The following is a 26,518-nucleotide window of genomic DNA, read 5'->3' as shown; positions in this document are numbered from 1 at the left end:
TTGAGTCCGAAAAGGTAAGTCACTTGACCAAGATCACACATTTAGTAAGTGACAGAATCAAGACTCAAGCCCAAGTAGTCTCGTTCTAGACACACCCCTTACCTGCTACACACTACTGCCTCTTGAGTGGTATATAGAATATATCAGTCATTCGTTTCATCAAAAGCATAGGAATAATAATGGTACCTTAACAACTATTGACAGCCATGAGGGAATCATTATACCCATTTTACAGATGTAGAAACTGATGTTTTTGGTAAAATCATAGGCTCAGGTACATGTAGCAGGTAAGGAGTTGGAATGTGAATTCAGTCCTCTGTGACTTCAAGACCTCTTGCCAACTTCATCCCCATGCCACCTTATTACAGAGCAATTGGAAGGATACCCACATTAAATGTGGGTGCAGGACTCTTCCAATTTGTTAGGAGCCTTGAGAGCCCTCACATGGGTAGATATAGCCACTTTAGTATTGGGTGCAGGAGCCATCAAAGTCAAAAACAGCAAAGCCATCTAGCCATTACACTATTTGGCAGAGTTGGCTTATTTGTTTTAAAGAGCATACTTGTCCTTTCAAATGCTCTCTAATGAAGTGGCATGGGGTGGGGAGTGATCTTGAAGGTGCAGAAGGCTGAGTCTGAGTATAAAGCTCCAGTCTTTACCTGTTACAGAAAACTGGACCTGTGATTCTACTAAAAAAATCAGCTTCTATATCTGTAAAATGGGTACAGTGATGCCTCCATGATTATGTCAATAGTTATATGAAAGGTACATTATTCCTATGCTTTTGATGAAATGAATAACTGATGTGTTATATTGCTATATATCACTCAAGAGGCAGTAGTGAATAGCAATTAAGGGACATGTGTCTAGAACCAGACTCCCTGGGTTTGAGTCTTGGTTCGGTTGCTAACTGTGTAATCTTGAGCAAGTCACTTACCTTTGTCGACTCAATTGCCCTCTTCTGTCAAAAAAATATAATACTACTGTTGTGGGTTTGCTGTGAATGTGGAATAAATTATTCCATGTAGAGTGATTAAAAGAGTGTCTGATGCATTGTAACCTACAACAAATGCTATTAGTTATTATTTTTGTTTTGTTACCAAGCCAGCAGTGAATAATCTTGCCAGAGCACTGTATTTATATGTCTTTTGTAATATTAGGAAGAAATAACAATATGGAGAATCATAGCATTAAAAACTTGTTCTATAAAGTGATTCGAAAATCATTTGAGTTATTAAAATCATTAAGTCCCTTAACTGATCGTGGTAAAAAAAAGTTACTTTCAAATATGTTTAATGAATTTAACCCCTTTTAGAACAATGGACAGAAAATACTGTGGCAAAAAAAGCAGAGTTGGTGCAGAGAGTGTTTCTAAATTGCCTCAACTGCTTTCTTTTCAATATATTAGGAACTCAGAGTAATCCTAGAGACCACGCACAGAGACAGGCTGGGAGGTGTCCTGGCTCTGCTGGTCTAAAGGAACACCTGTCTGATAGGCTCAGGCCCACCTGGAACTCTAGGAAAGGCCATTTCTAACCTAACAAAATAAAGGAAAAAAAAAAACCATTTTATCATCTGTTGCACATCTTCAGATTAACCCAAGGATATATTATTGCATATTTAGTTTATTTTGATGAGTAATGTAGGCATCTGGAAACACTGATGCTCAGCACATCTATTACCCTGGTCACTGCAGAGCTTGGCATATATATATATATATATATATATATATATATATATATATATAGTGACTATAATGCTGTAATGACTGAAGGCTTGACTGAACACTGGAAGCCAGTCCTGCAGTCAGTGCTGGATTGTTATGGTGACCCAACACTGACTGCTGAGAGGGCTGTGGATCAGGCCCAGAGAGAGGCCTGGAGAGAGAAGCAGGGTCTGATATGTAGTCTCTGTGGCAACTGTTGATTAGTCCTTGACTCTCTTTCTCTCTGGGCATGGCCAGCAGCATGCCTCTCTTTCTCTCCTGGCCTCCATGGGGGCTGATGATCAATCTAGCCTCTCTGATCAGGCCTAGAGATAGGCCTGGAGATGCTGACTCTCATAGAAACCAACCATTCAGGGCCAAATCCAAGTGAACTGTGAGGAGCCAATAGCTGCCTAGGAGGTGGAGCTTTTGATGCTGACAGGCATAGAAACTGAGCAATCAGAACTTAAGCTGGGTGAACTGTGAAGGCAGAACTTAAAGTGAGGACTGAGGAGGGTTAAGGCAGTTGAGGGTGAGATCAGGCCAGCAGAGGAGGGCAGTTTGGGATGAGATCAGGCTGGTAGGGGAAGGCCATTGGGGGCAAGATCAGGCCAGCAGGGGAGGGAAGTTGGGGACAAGATCAGGCCTGAAGGGGAGGACAGTTGGGGGTTAAATCAAGCTGGCAGGGGAGGACAGTTGGAGGTGAGATCAGGTTGGCAAGGGAGGGCAGTTGGGGGGGCAAGATTAGGCCAGCAGGGGAGTGTCATTGGAGATGAGATCAGGCTGGCAGAGGAAGGCACTTAGGATGATCAGGCAGGCAGGGGAGGGCAGTGGGGGGGGGGGGGAATCAGGCTGGCACGGGAGGTCAGTTAGCGGCAACCAGGTAGGCAGGCAGAGGCAGTTAGGGGTGATCAGGCAGGCAGGCAAGTGAGTGGTTATGAGCCAGTAGTCCCAGATTGTGAGAGGGATGTTCAACTGCCGGTTTAGGCCCAATTCCTGTAGGATTGGGCCTAAACCGGCAGTTGGACATCCCCCAAGGAGTCCCCAATTGGAGAGGGTGCAGGCTGGGGTGAGGGGTTCATGCACTGGACCACTAGTTATAACATAAACACAAATACTTAGACAACTGGAAAGAGAGAGGCCTCACTGGGACTGGAAAGGTCTGAGTCATAATGGGGTAAGTTTTGACAGACAAACTGGTACCTTGGGGTTCATCTTAGTAAGGAGACAGATAAAGACCCTCTTATATAAATTTGACTGTAGAGACACATTATCTTGATGAGTCTGAAGTCATGTTAAATCAAGAGGCATAATTGTACTCCATTCATTCACTTATTATCATCATTCATCTCTTGGGAAGGTAAATTCCTCTACTTCTGATTTTGCAAGGGAAAATCCAGGGCAGGGTAGGTGTGATCTCTTCCTGTGAAGCTGCTCCCTAGCCAGTAACATACTCTAGGCTTCTCTGAGTCACATTCACTTCCAAATGCAGACCTGAAAGGCCATGCCAGGAGAGGGACAATGGTGCCATGACAATTAAAGAACCATTCCTCCCAGAGGGAAAATACAGAGGCTGAGCTGACCTTGGATTCTGTAGAGAGGGCTGGTCAGGGTTGAGAAGAGGGATATTTGTACAGCAGATACTTGAAAGAGAATTCATAGGCTTTTTCTCGCTACACAGAGAAAAAGCTCATGGTTACTCCCAGGATGTCACTCTGAAACTTCCTTTCTCATTCAATATGGGACTTGGGTTCTTTATCCCCTAAAGATGGGGGTATACTTATGGTCTCGAGTGAGGGCCCAGACTCTAGGCTTGGTCTTTAGGAGAAGAGTGGATGTGCAGACAAGGAGGGAAGTTCAAGTCATATTTACTGGGTATCCAGTGTGTGTCAAGAACTACACGTCCCTCCTGGAGATTATTATGGTAGGTGAAATAAGCGAGTACAGAAGATAAAAATATCACATGACCTCACTTATAAGTGGAATCTAAAGAACAAAATAAACTGAAAAACAAAATAGATCCAGAGACAAGGAAGCATGTGATAGACTGACGAATCTCAGAGGGAAGGAGGTAGCTAGGAAGAGATTAACAAAGAATTTATATGCATATATGCATAACCCATGGATACAGGCAATAGTGTGGTGAAGGCCTGTGGAGGGGCCAGCAGTGGGGAGGAAGGTGTCACTGGAGGTGGGGGGAGAGAGGGAGACATCTATAATATTTTCAATAATAAAGATAAATTAAAAACAATTAAAAAAGTCATGTCCCTCATCTCATTTAAATTCTACAGGAGCATATAGCACATCTTCATTTTATCTGAGGAAATTAAGACTTTGAGAAGTTAAGTCATTTGCCCAGTAAGCAGAGGAGCTGGGACTCAAACCGGGCATAACTCCAAAGTCCTATTGTTTCTTATCATTGCAATGACAAAGCATTGGAGGCACTGCCATTTTCTCCAACCATGACAACATCTCTACTGTGCTTCCATAAGCACCTTGAAAACCAGTTCAAGACAGTGGCTTAATTTATGCCTTCAACATGTAAGTTGAAAGTTAGTGGGCCTGGGCATTTGGATCTCAAGGAAAAGGAGAAAAACTGTTATAACCAGTTTCCAATCTCTCTTCCTGGCCACCCTCCATTTCCTCCTATAGCGAGTAAGTTGGAGGGTCATTTCCATTTTATTTCTTCATCAGACAATTATCCTTTCATCAGATAGTCCGGAATTCACTGCTGTCCTGGTGGGAGTCATTAACAGAACCCTATTTCATCAGCTGGAGCACCTGCTGACATAGTTACCTGCAGTGCCTTCTGTGAGATATTCGTTCCTTGTGTGCCGGTTGGAGAATTCAGGCCCAAGGAAGCTTTGTATTTTAGTGAGCATGAAAATTATAAATCTCACAGGCACTGGTTTCCCTACATCTCATCAGGCACTGAAGACTGAGGGGTGAAGTCCTCTAAATGTACTTATATTACTAAGTGTGGGTAATGCTCAGAGAGCTACTGTCAGCTTCTGAAGAGCTGAGACCCAAGCCTCCTCCTCATCCCCAATAATAGAGGCATTGCTAACAATAACTGGTGTGAGTGTGCCCACATCCTTGGTCTTCAGAGGAGTTAGGACAAGAGGAATGAGGGGATCGCTATACTCTCATGTGCACTGTCCATTTCTGTGCTATGTCAACTCCTGGAATGATACACTATTAGATGAGACTCAGGTCCTAAATGTATGGACAGCAGCCCTTTCTGGATATACAATGATTAGGCTCTCTGATGCCCTCCTGACTAATTGATGTATTCGTTCTGGAAATTCTACAAAGGCATATACTTGGGGTTTCATGCAGTGCTGCAAAGTCTGGAAAAGGCCAAACTCCCCCCGCGCCCCCCCCCCCCCCAGTTGAGAATTGTTAGTTTCCCTTTGAAACAAGAATCCATTTGCTTCATCCATGGGTGTAACTGTGTTTCACATTTCTTTAACCAACCCTCATGCAGAGTTCTCTTTGGGAGTAGACTGGGACTCAAAAAAATACTCTTGCACTGTGTTGTTGAGATGGTGGGAGATGAGCAACAATCAGCAAGTAATGGGGTAATCATTGTCTCAAGTCCATGGCTCTTCATTCCTTCACAGATTAAATTCACCAAACTTAGGAGCTATGGGTGGGTGTGAGCATGATGATGTCTCCACGAATCACTTCCCTAAAGACAACTTTCTGAGAACCTTGTGAGATGTGATGATAACCTAAGCTAAATGCTACTACGGCACAGCCACACATGATGGGGGTCTGAGAACTGAGAAGGCAAGACCCACCACTACCCCATGAAGAGAAACCAGGGAAGATTGAGTTGGGAGGATAAGAGAACAAGACAAGAATTTCACCTGTTCTAGCATCTGCTTTTATCTGTACCATGCTGACCCTCGGACACACAAAACATGGACAGAGATGGGGCTTTCTCTTTCTTCCCACAAATAACCCAGGACAAGTATGTAAATACATTCACACCATTCCTAAGAGTTTAAAGATGTTTAAAATGAATTTAAAACAGCACCCACACCTTCACACACAAATTGAAAATAAAGACCCACTGCAAGAAGCCTGTCATCAGGACCTGAGCTAATGGTTTTGGCCTGATAGCTAAGGGCAGAAGGGAAACACAATGGGTTCCCAGCTACATAAGAAAATGGACAGGTTCGTCATTTAGAGACAAACTTTTCCCTCCTACTGAATTTAAGGTAGAATGTGTGTCATGGTTCCTTATGTAAGAGGTACGCAGCACAATGCTTATGTAAGGGATTTCTATAAGGAACACAACTGCAGTTTTGCAAAAGATACAGGTAAGACACACTGCGGACAACAGACAGTGAGGGAGAACTCCTGTGCTGGGCTGAGAGCCTGGGCGTTCTTGCATTTCACCCAGCAGAAGCCAGCTCATTCCCGCACAGCCATGGCTGTGGACACACTTGGGGAAAACAATGTTTATCTTTAAAAAGGAAGCTTCAGGTTATTTTTTAACTGATCACCATCTTCGATATGTCAGGTACAGACCCAGAAGTTTTATGAAGTGCATCATGAAATAACACACTGCACTGACAAGGTGTCGGGCTTTTGTCAGATCCTGACACCTCCCAAGGTGACTGTGAATTAGTGACTTAAATATTTTTATGCCTCAGCTTCCATATCTGTACTACGGGGTCAATATTATCTACCTTAAGGGGTCATTGTAAAGATAACATGGGATAAAATGTGTACAAAAGATACGTAGCTCACTGCTCAGTAATAAATGCTGTCTTTCTCCTTCCCTGTTTGTCCATATAATCCTGAAAGCCCCTGCTTGTAAGGATACAGAGCTTGAGGAAAGGGAAGGGGCCCATACCCATCAGGCAGCTGAAGTGACAGAGTCATGGCTAAAGCAAGTGTCTCATTTCAGATCTGATGCTCTTCCTACCTAACCATCTGTAGTTTACACTTGAGTCTATTTCATTCATACAGAAAGTGACAGTTTCAGCTCACACCAGTCAAGCCTCAGTCACCCTCCAGTAAGAGATAAGGGGCCAAAGCTTTGGCAAAGTACTCACCTGACCAAAGGTGAAGTCCATCAAAGCCATAGGAGTATAGGTCATCACCAACACCGTTGCCTCCCCATCCTTCTCCGCCTCCTGGGTACGGAGCATAGCCTGAGGATGAGGCCCAGCCCACCCGCAGGTGTGTGGGCTCTGGCGTTAGGAAGGGGTCCACCTGGTCAATAATGAGCTCGAAGTACCACTTCTTGTACTGTGCTGAGCCCTCAGAGACTCCCAGGAAGATGTTTGGCCGGATACTGAAATTAAACATAGGGCAGGTGGCATTTACTGACTCTTAAAAACTGAGAAAGTAAATTGAACCAGAACAGAGGAGGCACTGCTCAAGTAATCCAAGGGCAAGAATAATTTTGTGTTTTTCATATTGTTCTAAAGTAGAAAAAGCTTTGAGCCTCCAACGATTTTTTGTTGTTGCTGTTGTTAATCCTCACCAGTGTGTGTGTGTGTGTGTCTGTGTGTCTCTGTGTGTGGAAACATATATATATATATATATATATTCCCCCCCCGCCACTGGTTTTTCAGAGAGTAGAAGAAGTGCAAGGGTCCGGAAAGGGGGTGTAAGAGGAGAGAGAGGGGGAAAAAAAACAAACACATTGATGTGAGAGAGAGACATTGATTGGTTGCCTTCTGTACATGCCCCAATAAGGGTAGGGGATGGAACAGCAACCCAGGTACATGCCCTTGACTGTGAATCAAACCCAAGATCCTTCAATGCATGGGCTAATGCTCTTAATCACTGAGCAATATTGGCTTATGGCAAGCTCCAACACTTGATCACGTTTTTTAGGAAGGTGTCAGGACAACATTAATTCCATAATAAAATATAGAGAACCTGTCTATTTTATTTTATTTATTTTTAAATATATTTTATTTTTTTACAGCGAGGAAGGGAGAGGGAAAGAGAGTCAGAAACATCTATGAGAGAGAAACATCCACCAGCTGCTTCCTTCACACCTCCTACTTGGGATGTGCCCACAACCAAGGTATGTGCCCTTGACTGGAATACAACCTGGGACCCTTGAGTCCTCACATATTTACCACTCTAGGTTCCTTTATGTAAACAATATAGGATTCATACAGTGTTTCATGTTATCTTAACTCGAATTAAGGATTTCCCGGATCTTAGCGACCTTTTCTACACTAAGAACTGACGCTCTATCCACTGAACCAAATGGTTTGGGCAAACCTATCTCTCTTTAAATGTTCCACTCAAGGTAACCAACATTTACTGAGTGTCAGCCACAGGTAAAGAGGTTAAAGATGTCATATAGAGCTGCACAATTACACATCCTCATTTCTTATTGTAGTAAGTGAAAGAAATGACTTCTTCCATTCTTCCAGTAAATTGGTTTAATCACCCCCATTTCCATAACAGTAGCTTTGTCATCAAGCATTATTAATAACAATGGCCTTTTGAAAGCATTAAGAAGTCACATTAAAAATAAGCCAGACAGAAAAGAAAATACTGCCTAGTATCAATTATATGTGGAATCTAAATAAAAATGCATAGAAACAGACAATAGAAAAGTGGTTGCCAGGCGCTGAGGTGTAGGCAGGAAAAACAGAGAGAGTTGATGAAAGGGTTTAAACTTTCAGTTATAAGATAAATGAAGTCTGAGGATCTAGTGTATAACATGGAGACTTTAGTTGATGACATTGCTTAATTGAAATTTGCTAAGAGAGAACTTAAATGTCCTTACCCTCCTCCCCCCAAAAGGGGAACTATATGGGGTGATGGATGTATTATTTAATACTTTGGGTAGAGTCCCTTCACAATGTACATGTATATAAAATCATCATGTTTTATACTTTAAATTGTCTTATCATATTGTTGGTCAATTACTAGATATACTTCAATACAGCTGAAAAAAAATAAAGTTCAACCTAGATGACAGAAAAGGGGATGGGGGAAGAAGTCACCTTTAAGCAACTTTGTTAATGGCCAGATGTTTTAAGAGCTTGAGACAAAATACTCGGAGTTTTTCTGGGTGTCTACTACTCTGGGCTGGGGCAGTGTTCCATTTTGGGTGGACAGGGAAAAACCAGGCTGGTCCCAAGAAGCAAAATGTTGGTATGAATGGCTTAGCTCTGCTGCCTGCTCTATACTTCAGAGGGAAGGTCCTCTCACCATTACAGATTAGAAAGTGAGCCCAAGTGGAAAGTTGCTGAAGAATCTTGGGCCTGCCTAGTCCAGACCTAGTGAGTTCACATGACTCTCAAGTGCGGACCATCGGCCTAGAGTTCTGCCTGTGCCCATGCTTTCCATCTGACCAGCACAATTATTCCTGGGTAAATGGCCATGTGCCAGAGGATTCAATAAGCCATGGTATCAACATGGGACTTCTATTCTGTAAGAGATGTTTAGAAAAAAAGTTGGTATATAGAAATAAAAATAAATATGTTATGAAGAAGGTACAAGATAGATCTGTATTGATGTTTAAAATAAAATGTGGTGGGCCACATTTTCTTTCTGGCCAAATTCTTCAGCCCTTGGGTGGTACATATACTCCTTGGGCACTTCAGGAGAAAGTGGGTTGGAAACCAAGGCCCTAAAAGAGAACACATGTGTCTGCCTTCATCTTATGTGCCAGAATCATCACAGAAATGATGGTGGGTGGTTTTGGAGTTCAAATCAGCCCTCTTCCGTGTCTGGAGACAAGATACCCCTTTTGGAATAATGATGGTGGCCTTACCTCATCACGTCGTTAATCAGCCGTGTCTGCAGGAGCAGGTTTCTCCGGGGCAGCAAATTGTCACAGATCAGATTCTGGTTGGCTCTCACAGCCACCCCATTGCAGAGACAGAGGGAGCACAGGACATCTAGAACCTGCAACAAGACATGCCCACAAACTTAGGGCCTGACTGCCAGGTGACAGGACAGAAGCAAGCTTCCTGCAGGTTGAGGGCCTGGTGATAGACCTGATCAGAGTCAAGGAAGCTTCCCTCCACCCCAGGCATGAGTGAGTAATGCCCCCAAGTCTTCAGCCTCTTAGGAAATGAGGCTGGGCTTCTTTCCATCCCCTCTGTCCTGGTCTTATGCCCTTTCCTCCAAATTGCACATGTCATTTGTGGTTACTGTTCTGTTAAAGTGGATGAGTGGGCTCTGAAGACAGACTGCCTAGATTAATACCCCTTCTAGGGCTGGAACCAGGGTGAGAAGAGGCATCCAGGATAGAAAATCCAGGCACCTCTTGGAGTTGTGCACAAGTAGAGACCTGGGATGAAAGGTTCTTCATTGGTCACAAACTGAATTCGTGCTGCACTCTGCACCAGAATCAATAGGCACTCATGCAGCCCTCCATGAAAGGCACTTGGGTTCCCATTGGGCTAAGTCCCATAGCAGGCTAGGAAAGCTCCTATGGGTTGGGTAGATGTGATAGCAGGGCAGGTTCCAGTTTGTGGGTCTCTCACTGTGAAGATACTCCTAGAAATCCATCTTCAAAAGCATTTCACCCTCTCTCCTTCTCCCCTCTAGAGTGATGCCAAACTTGCAAGAGCACAGTGGTGCCTGAATCTGAGACCATCCAGCAGCTTCTGTTCCTTTTGTTTGCCGGTTACCCTGGCCTCCTCCACCACACAGGTTGGCCTCTCGCCCACCCTGACTCCTTGTGCATCATCCTCTTTCATTCAGATTCTGTGTTCCTGTCACAGCAGAGCACACTATGCTGGACCAGGTACTGCTCCTCCCTATCTCCCCTTCAGGGAGCCACGGGCAAACAGCAGTCCATAAGTAAAAGCCAGGGCTATGGCAAGCTGTAATGACAAGGAGGAGGTGGCTGCATTTCAGTTTTTCTAAGTGGCCACTGGAAGACCCAATGATTGGTGGGTTGGATAGCTTCAGGTTGTTGGTGGCATCTGAATTCATAATTCTCAGAAACCAGAGTTCTACTTGACTCCCTAAATGTCAATTTTGTTCCACATAAATACAAAGCACATTTATGGGACAAGCAGAAAAGGATGCCATCGAGTTTTATGGACTCTTACCATCACCAGTCTGTGGAATGTATGTGCTGTAAAACTGGAAATCCAGAGGGTAATTTCTCAAAGAAAAGAGCCATAGATGGGCAGGAAATTAAATACTTATCATCCAGTCTATCATACGTTTTCATCTGTCTTGCCTTGGAGTGACAGATGCAGGAGCTTTGCTGTCACAGCCAGAGGGAAGCAGAGCTTAATCTATATACAATATAACAGCAGAGAAAAAGGGCTCCCAGAAAATATATAGCCTAATAATGTCTCATCTAGGAATAGTTAGTGCCCTAAGGCAGTGGTTGGCAAACTGTGATGTGCAGCTCTTTGGCCCCTTGAGTGTGGCTCTTCCACAAAATACCACGTGCGGGGGCACACGTACAGTGCGATTAAAACTTCGTGGCCCATGCGCAGAAGTCAGTTTTCTGCTCTCAAAAGAAATTTCAATCATTGTACTGTTGGTATTTGGCTCTGTTGAGTAATGAGTTTGCTGACCACTGCCCTAAAGTATTGTGGCTGACACTGTTTAGGCCCATGGTCAGCAAACCTGCTGCTCTCAAGCCACACGCAGCTCTTTGGCCCCTTGAGTGTGGCTCTTCCACAAAATACCATGGCCTGGGAGAGTCTATTTTAAAGGAGTGGTGTTAGAAGAAGTTTAAGTGTAAAAAATTTGTCTCTCAAAAGAAATTTCAATTGTTGTACTGCTGATATTTGGCTCTGTTGGCTAATGAGTTTGCCCACCACTGGTTTAGGCTATCTTTCAGAAGGCTTATCTTTGGGTAAAATAAGGAATGGCGACACACCTCCTTTCCTAGGAAATTTAAATGGATTCTCTTGAAAGCGAAAGGAGTGTAGCGAGGGCCAGTCCATCATGGGGACATAGGCACTGTGCCTACTGGTCATCTGTACTTTCCAGTGGAGAAATAACATCTCAGGGACGTCTGGGATATGTGACTTGCTGAGTAAGTCACCAGACTCTGTTTTCCTTCATATCCTGAGCACAGAAGAGACTGCATTTCTCAGCCTTCATGGCAGTAATGTGACGTCATGTGACTGAGTTTTTACCAATGAAAAATGGGTACTTCATTTACACTAATGTACTGGCCCCTAAAAACCCACAAAGTCCTTCATGCACTGTCTCTTTCCAACTGGTTGTAGAAATTCAAGAATGATAAAACCCAATGGTCTCCTTATTCCAAATATGATCTGAGGAGCTTACCAAAAATACAGATGCTTAGGTACCACCCCTCCTATTCCCAGACTCACTAGATCAGAGACTTTTTTAATACCAACCCTAGGAGATTTGTAATCACATTACAGTTTGTGAAGCCCTGTCTTAGAGGATGGGGAAGGAGCTAGAGGGAAGGAACCTATTTTTGACCACACAGAATGGAGCCCTCCCATTGATTAGTCTTGAACTGAGACAAGACCTGTCCATATATGTGAGTTTCTATCCATTCAAGGTGAGGTGGAAATGGATTCTGGCTCTACTCATTCATTTCTTTTACTCATTTCTTATACCTTTAACTAACGTGTATCAAATGCCTGCCATGTATAACATATGGCACTATGGGGATTACAAAGCTGATCCCTAAGGATGCCACACCCACTAGCAATGGAAAAAGATAAGCCATATGCTTCTCCAATAACACCTGCTATGAAGGAACTTTGTGAGAGAAATACGTGTGTAAAACAAAACAAAAACAAACAAAAAAAAACTATAATAAAAGGCAGAATGGGACCACCATGTAACAGAGTGCAAGTGGTATAAGGATTTAGGAGAGGAAACCATGGCCAATTGGAATAAAAAAAAAACTTCATAGAGGAAGTGGCATTTGGACTAAGTTTTGAAGGGAAGAATTTTGAAAAGTAGGGAGGTGATGCTGAGGGATCAAGAGACAGAGCGCATTCAGAAAACAGGAAGTGGGCAGTGTACCCCACTCATGTCCCTTTCACTTCAAGGATTGTGTTCTTTCCCTCTAAGCTGTTTATGTTTAACTTGATTATGCTTTAGATGAGTAGCAATGCTTCTTATAGTAGAGACAGAAAATTCTTAAGAGAGGAAGGGAGGTATACTAATCACCAGTATTGTAGATACTCTCCATTCTAAGCATGTTATTACAGGAAACATGGTACAGACAGAAGTTTCTCAAACCCACAAGATGTAAAAACCTTTTTAAAAAGAAAAATATCATGACTCTGAAGACCACTTTTAGGAACTCTAAAACTTTAACCTGAGAAACATGAACTCATCATATGAAAATGCCTTCTAAGTGTGAACTCATCACTACAAAGAGTTTGGTATACAAGATAACTCTAAAAATAAGAACACAAATGAAACTTTCTCACAGAGCATGTCGGCCCTGAATAACATGTTTATATACTTCAGCTTGATAAACCTGGAAGGAATATTAAACTTGGAGGTAGGAGACCAAAATGCTGGTCTCCTATATGCCAATAATTAGCCCTGTGGCCTCTGGCAAGTTGCTTATTATCCCAGAGCCCTTGATTTCAGCTCTGTCAAGTGAAAATATTAATAACGCTGCTCTATAGCCTCATAATGAGGAGTAAAGAAAATGCATGTGAACACTGAAGACAGTACCTTGCATTTGTAAAATACAAAATAAATGTTAGCTACCATCATCCTCATTATTACTGTTGCTGTTGTTGCAAGAGTTGGGAGGTGCCTTGTGGCTGTAAATTTCTGCACATATTCTGTCATTGTCTTCATAGAAAACTAAGTGAAGGTGCAGAGACACCTGGGACTGGAGAAAACAGAGCTGCCTAGATAGGAAACTGTAACTACGTTGGCATTTTCCAAGCAAAGTTAAAGTCTCTCAATAGTAGTCTGGCCTGTGCTCGGCACATTCTCTGCAAAGCTACTACAAATACCCCTCTTGCTTATTTGAGACTAGACTTGTCTTTGAAAATATGTTCTCCAATTGAGTAATCTCTAAGAATAGAACTAAATTCATGGCAAGGAAGCCTTCAACCAAAAATCTATCAAAAATCAAAAAGGGGACACCTTGAAGAGATTATCTATGTATCAAGACCATGTTGCCTGAGCTTTGACAACATTGCCAGGATTTTTCAAACAAGATTTCTTGGCTCTAGGCCAGTGTTTCCCAAAGTGTGGTATGCGTACCCCCAGGGGTACGGGAAGAATTTGGTGGGGGTATGCACTGTACCATGCTTAGCTGCGCCTAATTACATGTTCTCATGAGTATGAGGGGTACTCAGCATTCCGAATATTATAGAAGGGGTACACATATGTCAAAAGTTTGGGAAACACTGCTCTAGACGATTAGATTAATCTGCTGGTGCACGTAGGTAACATATAAGACCAGGTATAGATTTCTAGTAAAGCCTCAACTTATTCAACTGTAGAATGGGCAGAATAGTCATCAACCTGCTGCCAAGTGACATCCATTAATGCTTTGTGATTTTTGGCTAAAAGATGCTCTGACAAACTGGTTTTTATGAAATGCATTAGGCAGTGTGGTCACAAAGAAGCCCTGGGGATAATGACATGACAACAGCTTCCCTGTCTAAGGCTCCTTTGACATCTGCGCATAGCTCATGGCTCAGGCAATGTGTTACTCAGGTACTTATCAATTATTCTCATTACATTTTGCAGGTGGAAAGAAACATGTTGGGACACTGAGAAGCTAGATTGCAGTTGGAACTTCATGCCTGCTTTTGATTCACCACATTTGTGAAAGCAATTACAGACCCCTCATATTTCTTTCTAGTCTTTGCCAAGCAATTTCACAGATGCTAAGAACCCTGGCTTTTTTACTTCCTAAGGATGATACATATAATCCAAGCAATGCTGCAAAGGCTCATTCTCCTGGGCCCCCTCAGGTGTGTCTTAAATGTGAAGTGCCCTAAATGATGGCAACCAAAAAATATCAAGCTTAATTCCCTGCACTCTGCAGGATCCCAGCTGTTGTCCCCTATGTCCAGTCATGCCATCTGCTTTTGAAATACACTTCTTCAATCTAAATAGTCAGTGTAGCAACCTTCATGTATGAGGGGAATATACATAAATCATCAGGGTAAAATGTATTTTAATAGACTTTTCTCAAAGATCATTGTGTCTTTAGACATATAATTCCATAAAAATAGAGGTTAGGATGTAGAGACCTCAAAAAAAATTGATGTAGCATTCCACCTTAGTAAGTGAAGTGCTTTCATTTTACAGAAAAAATAACTGAGGTCTAAAGTCACACAGCTGTTTTGTATCAGCTTTAGTCTTCTTGCTGGCTCATGTGCATTTATTTATTTCACTTGGTCTGACTCATGGTAAAGCCAATTTCATTTAATAACAAGACTTTCTACATTATTTGTATCTGATTTTTGTGTATTTTCTTCATATAGCTTGAATTAGCTGTTATACTGTTAAGCTCCTAGACCTTAGGGCAGAAGTTCAGCCTAACTGGCCTTGTATGGACTCTAGCCAAGTGCCTCACACAGTCTGCTATTTGTTAAGGGCTAATGATAATGAGCAAGACTTGGAAATGGAGATATCTAAGATCCATTGTGATTGTCTGGCTTGTAGTATCTCCTAGGCAAGGAAGGATCTTTCAGAACCTGTTTCCCAATGTGTTATTTATTTATTTATTTATTTATTTATTTATTTATTGCCAGGAAAGAGAGCAGGCAACACAGTCTCAATAACACCCAATGGATATTAAGTGGCAGGAAGGGAAAGGGAAAAGCCAGGTAAAGCCAATCACCCACCTTGTGGTTCCGTCCGTGCTTATCCAGCAGGGAGATGATGGACTTGATGTGGCCCTCTGCTATCAGGTTTAAGGCTTCTGGGCTTTCAATCAAGATGCAGTGCAGCACTTCCAAGATGCCTATGTGAATGCCACAAAAATCATTGGGACATTATTAAATAACTTACTTACTTGGCCATAATTTTGAAACACGAGAATGAAAAGACCATCCTGAGGGGACAGAATATCATCAATTCTCTGAATCTATTAAATATTTCCAGCCAGAAGGAAGATGCAGTCATCTCTTGTAGACTTCAGGAACCTCTGAGGGCCAACCAGTTTGGAATTAGCATTGAATTTTATTCAGCACCATCCCCATTTCCCCTTTCCTGAGCAAAGGCACAACACTTCTGTGTCAAAATATAGAAGAGCAGCTGTACACTGGAATTCTTACTTTGATCAAACCAAGAAATACTTAATTTAAAAATAAAAAAGCAGATGCCCAGGTTATTATAAATTCTAAAGGTCATTCAAGTAATTTAGACAAAGGATATTTATGCAGACATGCACAGCCCATAGGTACAGACAGTAATGTGGTGAAGGCCTTGGGGGACAGGGTTGGGGGCAAAGGGGAAGGGACAGTCAATATTTGAAGTGTTCCTCAATTAAGAGTTTATCTAGGAATTAACCCAGAAATTATTTTTATTTTATTAGCTCACTAAAAAATACTATTTGGTTTTCCTTCCTTTTCTTAGAACATTGAAAAGATTTTTTGTGTTAAATAAAGGCTTAAGAAAAACTAACTGGTGCCCCAATAGCCTGGCATCTGTAAGGGTAAAACCAGGATAAAAATTCAAGGGAAGGTGGGTGGGTAAGAAGAGATCAACCAAAAAACTTGTATGCATATATGCATACCTCATGGATACAGACAACAGGGTGGTGCAGATCTGGGGTGGTGGTGAGGGAGGGCTAGAAAAGGTCAGTGTAGGAAAGAGGGCAACAAATGTAATACTTTCAACAATAAAGATTTTTAAAAATTATACTAAACAAAATTAAGGGGAAGAAGTTGGCCAGTATCTTCCTTGGGTTTATTGAAAAAATTTCTCATCATTCTGCTTCCCCCTCCCCCCCAAGGGTTTTCATAAATTGCCCCGAAATGTAGTGTGGCCCATGTCTAAGAGATAATGAAGAAAATAGGTTTAAAAGATGAATGGGTGGACAGTCTTAGGAGAACCTTCCCTTGGTCTGTCTTGTTCAAGCTCCTGTCTCTTCTAGACACTGAAAAAGCATCCAAACCTTTCAGCTTCTCACAGAGGGGCCCACATCTGTCATGTTCACTCATCTCCGAGGAAGCCAACTGCTGAGCCTGGTCACTTGGCCAGTGACTACTCTCTTGGCTCAAATTCTCTGTGAGTCATGAACGGCTCTAGATATGAAGTCAATGGTGACTCAGGGATGGGATAATTGTCATTACTCTTATTCCACAGTTATTTTTCAGTCCTGCTTCTACCCCAAATTGTTAGGAGGACCATGTCCAGAGAGCATTTAGAAACCCAGAGAGAGTCTAAGCAGGAGATCATGACCCTGGTGGGGGGGCGATAAAATGATCCATGGGATAAAGATGAAGACAGAGTGAAACATGAAACACAAACAGACTTGGGATCAGGTTAGAATTATTAAAAGTTATAGGGGTGTCAGGAAGATTTAGCTCTTTTTGTTGTTGAAGTAATTATTTGATTGCAATCCAGTGGACAAAGCATTGTTCAAAGATTTAACATTTTTTTTTTTTTTTACAAAAAAAAATAAAAAATAAATAAATAAAAGGCCATCCTCTTCTTTGGTGTCCTGTCAAATCTTACCTGAGGAGGATTCTAGTCTGTCCAGTTTGCTGATGAGCCAATCAAGGTTATTGGAGAATTGAGCACAATTGTTTCTGTTTCCACGGATGAGGGCAGCTATGAACAAGGAAATGTTTGGTTAAAGGACACAATGATGGACATAAGAATTTGGGAAGCTGTTAAATATATTTCAGCTACTTAGCAACTAAAAGGAGCTGAATGATGATCTTCCCTCTCTAACCTTTTGATACAATCTACTTTCTATATTTAGAAGAGTATAAATCTAACATTCATTCAAATACTTCCAGAGAATCTGCTATGTACCAGGTACCTGTCTAGTTGCTGGGAATAGAGCAATGGGAACAAACAGCAGAGTTCCTGCATTCATGAAATAGGATAAAGAGGTAATAAACACACAAGCCAATAAAATTACTTCACATGATGATAAACAAAAACAAACACAAAAAAATAGTATCTGCTTGGTTATTTGCTTAAAAAAACTCAATTCCTTGCAACGTTCTCTTAAACCTAGCTAGATATTTAATATTTTTTCAGTGCTAAAAGAAGGCACCCAAATGAACACAGGTGGACAGGTTGGTAAAACTACCAGGTAAGTAATAATTAAACATAAAACTCTAAAATATATAGAACACATCAATATAGGACAACGGTTCCCAAAGTGTGGTCTCTTAGATCAGAAATCAGTGTTGCCTGAGAACTTGTTAGAAATGCAAATTCTCTGCCTTTGTCCTAGATCCACTGAATCAGAAACTCCAGGAATGGGGCCCAGCATCTGAGTTTTTACCAGCCCTCCACCATATTGTGATGCCTGCTCATGTTTGAGAAGCAATGATAGACAGTATTGCTAAGGGGAGGAGAAATATGCTGTCATTAGATTTTCACCAAATCTAGAGCAGGAAGTAACCTTCTTTCTATAAGCCAATTGCAGATGTAACTCTGGAACAAATCCATGTAAACTGACTGGCCCCTAGTAGCTTGATTTTGATGCTGTTGATTTTCAGACTGGGCTTTTACAGATGCTTGTAAGGTATTTGGATAAAGAAAGGTCTGCCTCAGGACCTCTGCTTTATGTCTGCAGTCAGTGGAGGCAAGAATTAGTCCTGAGCTCCTAATCTTCTTTTCAGGTCAGCTTAAGCTCAGGGAGGCAGTCTGCCCAGGCTCAAGCCACAGTTCTACCACTTGCAGCATGTATAACCTTGTGAGTTTCTGAGCACCAGTTTCTTTATCAATAAAAAAAGGATAATAGTAGTATTTACACCTCAAAGTGTTGCTCTTAGGATCAGAGATATTCCAGTACTTGGCACACAGAACCCAGTAAATGTTAGCTACTATTGTGATAATTATTACTGAGTTTGAGCTGTATCATTACAAAATATTAGAGTTGGAAGAGATTTTACAAGGTCACACAATATCATGGTGGTCCAATCAGCCTGATACATTTTTGTTTTACAGAAAATTTTTTTATTTAATAAGTAGAAAGAGTACACTCTAAAACAACAATAGACAGTACAGTATGATAAGTACATAGTCAAGTATCACATACACATGTTTGTATGTGCTATACTCTTATAGAACAAGCACAGTAGGCTTGTTTACACCAGCATCACCACAAATACATGAGTACTACAAAGTGATTACAGCTACAACATCATCAGGCAATAGGAATTTTTCAGCACCATTACAGTCTTATGGGATCACTGTTGTATATGTTATCCATCATTGACCGAAATGTAGTTATACAGCACATGACTATGTAGGACAAAGGACTAGTATCCAAAATATGTAAAGAACTTGCAAAATTCAATAGTAAAAAAATACCCAGTTGAAGGAAATACACAGAGGGTAAGTAAGCACACGAAAAGAACCATCATTAGCCATAAGGAATTGCAAATTAAAACCACAATTAGGTATCACCATACATCTATCAGAATAGCCAAAATAAAAATAGTGACAACAAAAAAAGCTGGAAAGGATGCCAATGAACTGCATTGCTCAGATATTGCTGGTGGGGATATTAAACAGTATAGTCACTGTGGGAAAGTTTGCCTGCTCCTCAAAAAGCTAATAGAAGATTCCACATAGTCCAGCAATTCCACTTTTAGGTATACACCAACAGAACTGAAAACAGACTGATACTTGACACACACATATTCATAGCAATTGCCTATCCACAGATGAATGAATACAAAAAATGTGATCTATACATATATTGAAATACTATTCTGCCTTAAAAAAGGAAGGAAATCCTGACACAGTACAACGTGGATGAACCTGGAAGACATTATGCTAATAAAACAAGCGAATCACAAAAGGACAAATATTATATGATTCTATCACATAGAGGAAGTAACTAGACTAGTCAAAACCCTGAAGATAGAAAGTAGAATGGTAGTTTCCGGGGAGTGGGGGTACAGAAGAAAGTGGAGTTATGGTTTAATGACACAGAGTTTCTGTTTGGGAAGATGAAAAGATTCCGGAGATGGATGGTAGTGATGGTTGTATATCATGTACAGTTTATAACAATTTAAAAAAATTTCATGACCAAAGGAAACTCCTTCATCTATGGTAACTGGAAAGTGAGATGCAGATCAGCTTTCCAAAGTGCTAGGATATCAAAAGATCTTAATGCCTGGGTGCTTGCCCCACCCCAGTCCTCCAGGATTGAGTTGGCTCTACAGGCAGGTGCAGGAGTTTCTTATTCATCCTTTTTCTCTTTGTCATTCAGATCTTCTCTCTTTGTTCCACTTCGAGTATCAACAATGTCATGGTTTCTAGGAGGAAGTCTCCATTCTGGGCTGATTCTGTCTCAGCATATTTAATTTCCCCTCATTAACCATTTCATTCCACAGACTACAGAGCCCATCTCTTGTGAATGAAATATATGCCTGTTTTCAACCATCTGGAGCCAAGTGGAGCCAAACGGTAAGAGTTGGAGGGCATCTTTCCTCCAGTTTCCTCCCAGCTGTCAGATCTGAAGTGCACAGGCTCGGCCACCGTGTGCCTGTGACACAGCCTCCTAGCCTCTCCTGGCTCGATGGAGGCCATGATCCCAGTGCATCAGCCTGATCTGTGACATGGAGAATGGGTCTAACCTGATTTTTCTGGACTCCTCTCTGGCTCCCTTTTAATGCTGAGTGTGTGGTCATGTTCTGGTGCTTGCTATGTCCAGTACCCTCCTAGGAGCCTAAACTGACAGAAAGTCTAAGGAGGACAGCAGACAACAGTACTGGCCTCTGCAAAGAGGTGGCCAAACAATAGATGATCAGACATGGTGACAAGGCAGCATTTCCTTTAATGAAAGAGACATTGTAGAGAAAAGCCCTAAAATGCTGCCTTGTCACCATGTCTGATCAACTACTGGTGGCCACCTCTTCACAGAGGCCAGTACTGTTGTCTGCTGTCTTCCTCCCACTGCCTGGCAGTTTGGGCTCCGATGGGGGTATAGCAAGCACCAGAACATGACCACACACTCAGTGTGTGATAAAAAAGTCTGGGTGCTGAGACATCTTTACCACCTTAATTTTCCCACTGAAGTGAAATTAGGAATAGGCCAAAGCAGCAAGAATCGTGACTGATCAATAAGCCAACAGTGAAAGGTCACCGGGTTTAAGGGAATGACCATCTGTAAAGTGGAGGTGTCAGAAGTGTAGAACTGGAGACACCTCATATTAAAGATGAGGAGCTGAGGTTCAGAGAATGTTAAGTGTCTGCCCAGGGTTTCACAGGTAGTTCTGGAAAAATTGATCACCATCTGATTCACCTGCTACTGACTTCTTGCTCTCTCAGTTTAGAAAATACAATAAGCTACTAGTTAATGGAATAAATGGCTGAGTTAGAATCAAGTGGTTAATGAAAGGCTTCCAAGGAAGGAAGTCAGATGACAATCTTGGTTTGTCCCGTGGAAATCCCATGGAGACCGCCCTTGAAAATCTTCCCGGGAGAGGGCTCTGTGCACTTACCCAGCAGTTTGTACAGGAGGTTCAGGATTTCCTTCCAGGCGATGCCACTCTCCTCCCTTGCAATTCCTGCGAAGTGTGCTACACTGTTGTAGATATTTAAGCGATCGATGCATGTTAACACCAGGGCCAACATTCCCTGTGACAGCAAGTGGGGGAAAAGCAACAATTCCTGATGAAGGAAGTGGACCCCTTCCATTCTGTTCTTTCTCCTCCCATAACACGCAGTTTTTAAGTCTTAATAATGCTAATATGCAAATGGGCCTTCATATGCTGCCAGCTTGGGTTTTGTTTTGTTTTTTTCCTCCTAAAAATAAAATATTCATTTCTATGCCTCAGAGACCTAAATAGCATCCATTTGGGGAGTGAGTCAGCAGTCTCCCCTATCAGGGCTGCCCCACACATTTAACAAACCGAGGGTGAGTTGAGGAAGAGGGAACATAAATGAGTATCACAAATGCCTGCTTGGTGCCCCGTGCAAAATGATTGACTCACTCAGAGCCCTGGATATACTATTTAATTTTCCTCTCTTTTTCTTTAAAATATGCTTTTTATTGATTTCAGAGAGAGAAAGGGAGAGGGAGAGTGATAGAAACATCAATGATGAGAGAGAATCATTGATTGGCTGCTCCTGCACACCCCCTATTGGGGATCAAGCTGAAAACCCAGGCAAGTGCCCTGACCAGGATCAAACCATGACCTCCTGGTTCATGGGTAGATGCTCAACCACTTAGCACACCATCCAGGCCTACCTATTTTTTCTCTTAAATCTCAAATAAGTTCAAGAAATTCCAGTCAGCTACACAAGAAAACCATGCTTGCTTCCTCCTCCTCAGCACCCACCCCCAAAAGAAAAGTGGGATTTAGAGATAAGACTGAAAGAGTATTTTTAACTACGTTCAATCTAAATTACAATACTCCACCACCTGGTAAAAAAATCTGGTCTTAAGGAGCTGTAGTTCCAATGGTCTATAAGGCCTAATGTCCCCGAGCTTCTCTGCTTAGACCATAGACTGACTGAGCAGCATGCGGCTCTATCCCATGTCAGTAACTTTGGAAATGCCCAAGGGACAGGCTCTGTCCCCAGGAATGGGGCAGGACACTGCAGGAGTATGTAATTAATCCTGTCAACACAGATTTGGCCTGCTAGTGCTAAATCGCCATGTCCATTTTCAGAGACAGCAAGTGACTGACTTGTCTAAGGTCATGCACATTGGGGATGGAGTGAGACTAGGGCCTCTGGAGCCCTAAGTTAGTGCTCCCCTCATATCCAGGTCCCATCCCTAGGGACTTAGAGGCTCAAGGTGCATCTAAGACTGAGCATCATGTGTCTTTAGACCAGCTCCTCAGTCATTTCTATTATAATATGGAAACTGGGCATTTGTATTTTTTCAGACAGGTTTCTTATATAATTCTGACTTCCAAAATTGAGGAACTGCAGCCACTGCCATGGTCTAATGGCTGAGATTTACTGAAAATGGACTTTGGGTGCACATGTGCACTGACATTTTAAAATCTAACCTGGCTTGAATGTGCCAATGTACATTATTACCATGTCCACTGCGGCATAAGCCGGGGTGGTGGACAGGGAAGGTCAGCTGCCCATGAAGCCTTCCTTCCCAGTGAGCTCTTTTTCTGTGCTCTGTGTCTCTTTCATAAACATGTGCAAGCATGGAGACAAGGTAATGTGGTCCCAGGGATACCTTAGCCTTGGGCACAAAGAGAATCTTGATGTTTAATTTTTTTGGACATACCTCTTCCTTGAAAAGATTCTGTCTGTTTTTGAGTGAGCGGAGCTTGTTTTGCTTGTCTTCATGCTGCATCTCCTCCTCCGGGGGCTGGAAGTAGGCGATCAAGTCCCGTAAGGTCTGCAGGACCTCTTCTATCGGCAGCGTCACGGGGGCAGCTGTGCGATTGTTTCCACTGAAAAACCCAACATGGACAGGGCTCAGGCACTGGGATTCCAGCGGGACCTTGGGAGCAACCACTGGGCCCTGGTTCTACATGCCACCTCCCCTGCCCTCTGGCACAGGGCACTGTCTCCTAACGTAGTCACTGCATGCATGGCAGCAAACTGACATTTACCAACTAACAGAGTAACAGAAGAGAATGTTCTGATTCCATTTTAAAGCCACGTTTTAAATAAAGGAAAATGGTCCCTGGCTGTCTGCCACACTTTTTCCTTTTAAAACAAAAACACTTTTAAAAATAATCAACTTTTTAATCCGTAGCTTTTTTTCACTATTACATGTTCTTCCTGGAAGAGGTTAAACAAGGCTGGGAGGGTTTCCATCAATGGACTCCCCCTCCACTAGATCTTTGTCTTCCCTCTGTCTCTCTCCATGTGTCTTTGATATTGGTGTGTTTTTCACTTAAAGTTTCTGTGGGCATGCATGCACTCACCTGTTTCCCCCATGCATTTGCTGATATCTCCTTCAATCTGTATCTGTCTCTTTCTCCCCTGACTTCCTGTGTGTCCTCCCTCTGTATCTCCTCCCTCTTCTCTTGCTCAGCATCCCCACCATTTCTCCACATCCTTCCTCTCTGCCTCAATGCCCCCTCCTTGCTGCCCTCACCATCTCCCTTTCTGCACTGTATTCTCTTCCTGGATGTGTCAGTCTCTCTGACACGGTTGATCATACTTTTAAAAAAGACTTGTAATTAATCTTGTCAACACAAAGAGATCACAAACGTCCACAAAGGGTGAAATCAGCCCTCACCTTCCCCTTCCCTTGTGGGGTATATTGGTGAGTCCTTCTGAGAATAAAGGATATGAAGAAGTTGGAGAAACAGACCAGCCCCCAGGGAACTGCAGCATTGGTCCCAATGGACTAAGAACGGATTGCATGTGTAAATAATGGCAGATCTTTACCTTGGGTCAATTTCTCAACAGTTCTCTTTGCATTTATTGGTTATATATTAACCTGGACATATGAGAAGTAAAGATTGTTCTCTAGACCTGAAGCAAAGATTAAACAATCCTGGAAAATACTCAGGTTATAAGGTGACAACAACTCCAAACTTGTGTAAAAAATGCCAGGTACATACAGTGAAGACAGAACACCCAACACCAGTGGACTGCACAGAGCACTCTCACACTGCATGCTCAGGCCCACTGTGGGTGCTCAGGAAGTGGTTATAAATGATGATCTGGGATATTATTGCATGCAAAAACTGTGGGGAAGAGAATATCACGAGGACATGAGGCAAAGGTTTGGGATTATAAAAATCAACAGAAATGACTTTCCAATTCTAGATTCAGTTAAGGGATGAACACACTTTCCTTAATATTCTCTCTCTCTCAACATTTTGAGTTTACTAAAGACACTGATGCCAGTTAAGTCAGCAGTGTTTCTTCAAGTGCTAAGAAAAGATGGAAAGGAGATACTTGTTGGCATTTTTTTTTTTTTTTTTTTTTTTTTTTTAGCTTTAAAGGGCACTACACAGAGGGGTGGAAAACCCCAGTGATAGTCACTGCCATTAACCGTGTTATGCTTGAGTGCCTCCTGACCTCTTATCTTTCAGTTTCACATCTGGAAAATAGGACAGGTACACTCTATGCTAGCCAGGGCCCTTCTGGGTCTAACGTTTTGTTTTGTTGCTTTTTACTGATGATCACTTCATCTTTCTCCTTGAGAAAAGATCAATACAAGTCTGCCACTGGACTGAGGCAAAGGCATACCACAAATTGACAAGCATGTATTTAAAAGTATGAACCTTGTAAGAACAGGGGGAGTTTATGGTGTTTCAGCCTGAAGCTGTTCCCTTGCCTTTCCCATTTTAAAGAAAATAAATTCTAATAGGTCAGAGAAGACCGTGTGTAAGGCCACCCACACACTCAGGGAAAATCAGAGAGGAACTTAGCTCTCTATTGATCTTGGCTAAACATCAGCCTTCTCTATACAAGCAGATAGTAAAGCCTTAGATCAGTGGTGGGCAAACAGAGCCAAATATCAACAGTACAACGATTGAAATTTTTTTTGAGAGCCAAATTTTTTAAACTTAAACTTCTTCTAACACCACTTCTTCAAAATAGACCTGCCCAGGCTGTGGTATTTTGTGGAAAAATCACACCAACGAGCTGCATGTGGCTCAAGAGCCCCAGTTTGCCAACCACAGCCTTAAAACTTAAAAACTACCTCAACTTTTGTGTGTTATCCAATCCACATGGGTAGCAGGCTTGTCATATAAGAAACAGGAAGGGAAGCCCAGCTTGTGTTGCTCAGTGGTTGAACATCAACATAAGAACCAGGAGGTCATGCCTGGGTTTTGGGCTTGATCCCCAGTAGGGGGTGTGCAGGAGGCAGCCAATCAATAATTCTCTCTCATCAATAATGTTTCTATCTCTCTCTCTTGCTCTTTCTTCCTCTCTGAAATCATTGTAAAAGAAGAAGAAATACTAAGTGAAGTCCTTCAGCCTGAAAGGAAATGATACCAGACAGTAACTAGAATCAAATGAAGAAAGAGAGAGCATTGATAAAGTAAGTATGTAGGTAAATATATAAAAGATAGTATAAATATAAAAATGCATATAGCTATACTAGTATTTCTCTTATTCTTATAACTGATTAAAAAACAAGTGATAAGACAATAATTATAAAACTGTACTGCTGGGCTTATAACACATGGAGAGGTGGTGTGCATAGCAATATTATGACAAAGGAGCAAAGAGAGACTAAAACAACATTGGAGCAAAGTTGCTTTATTTCACTTGTTAAGTTTATATTAATTTGTTTCAAGTTAAATACACAGTGAGTTCCCTAGAACAACCACAAAGAATATAACTAAAAAAAAATAGTCAAAAACTCAACAAAAGAATGAAAATGATACACTAGAAAATATTTACTACAAAGGAAGGCAGTAAGGAGGAACAGAGAACTATAAAAGACCTGAGACCAAAATCGCATAGCAAATAACAGACATAAACCCAACCCTTTGAATAATTACATTATCTATAAATAGATTACACACACCAATAAAAGAAAAATATTGTCAAACTTCATTAAAAAATCCAATGTATGCTATCTATAAGACACACGGTGTAGATTCACAGACACAAACAGATTGGAAATAAAAAGGACTGAAGAAGATCTATCATCTAAACAGTAACAATAATCTGCATATAAAACATTTGGAATCACTTTAAAAGTCATACTTTAAGAAAAACAATGTTCATAGAGAAAAAGAGACACGCTTTTTAACTATACATGACTCAATTTATCAGAAAAATGTACCT

At 41.8% G+C, this 26,518-nt stretch overlaps 1 protein-coding gene across 1 annotated transcript in view; it reads right to left on the bottom strand.

Annotated features, from left to right (window-relative positions):
- Positions 1 to 26,518, bottom strand: part of RYR3 (ryanodine receptor 3) — a 350,151-nt gene that overhangs the window by 224,321 nt on the left and 99,312 nt on the right. The window contains 6 exon segments of the mRNA XM_045583784.1: positions 6,775 to 7,016; positions 9,471 to 9,604; positions 15,490 to 15,608; positions 17,327 to 17,422; positions 21,286 to 21,421; positions 23,037 to 23,205. Coding sequence (XP_045439740.1) covers positions 6,775 to 7,016; positions 9,471 to 9,604; positions 15,490 to 15,608; positions 17,327 to 17,422; positions 21,286 to 21,421; positions 23,037 to 23,205 — 896 coding nt within the window.

The sequence above is a fragment of the Pipistrellus kuhlii genome, unplaced genomic scaffold (assembly GCF_014108245.1).
Source record: "Pipistrellus kuhlii isolate mPipKuh1 unplaced genomic scaffold, mPipKuh1.p scaffold_m20_p_1, whole genome shotgun sequence".
Taxonomy (NCBI): Eukaryota; Metazoa; Chordata; class Mammalia; order Chiroptera; family Vespertilionidae; genus Pipistrellus; species Pipistrellus kuhlii.
The sequence above is the reverse complement of the archived record's forward strand: the minus strand, read 5'-3'. Positions and strand labels throughout refer to the sequence as shown.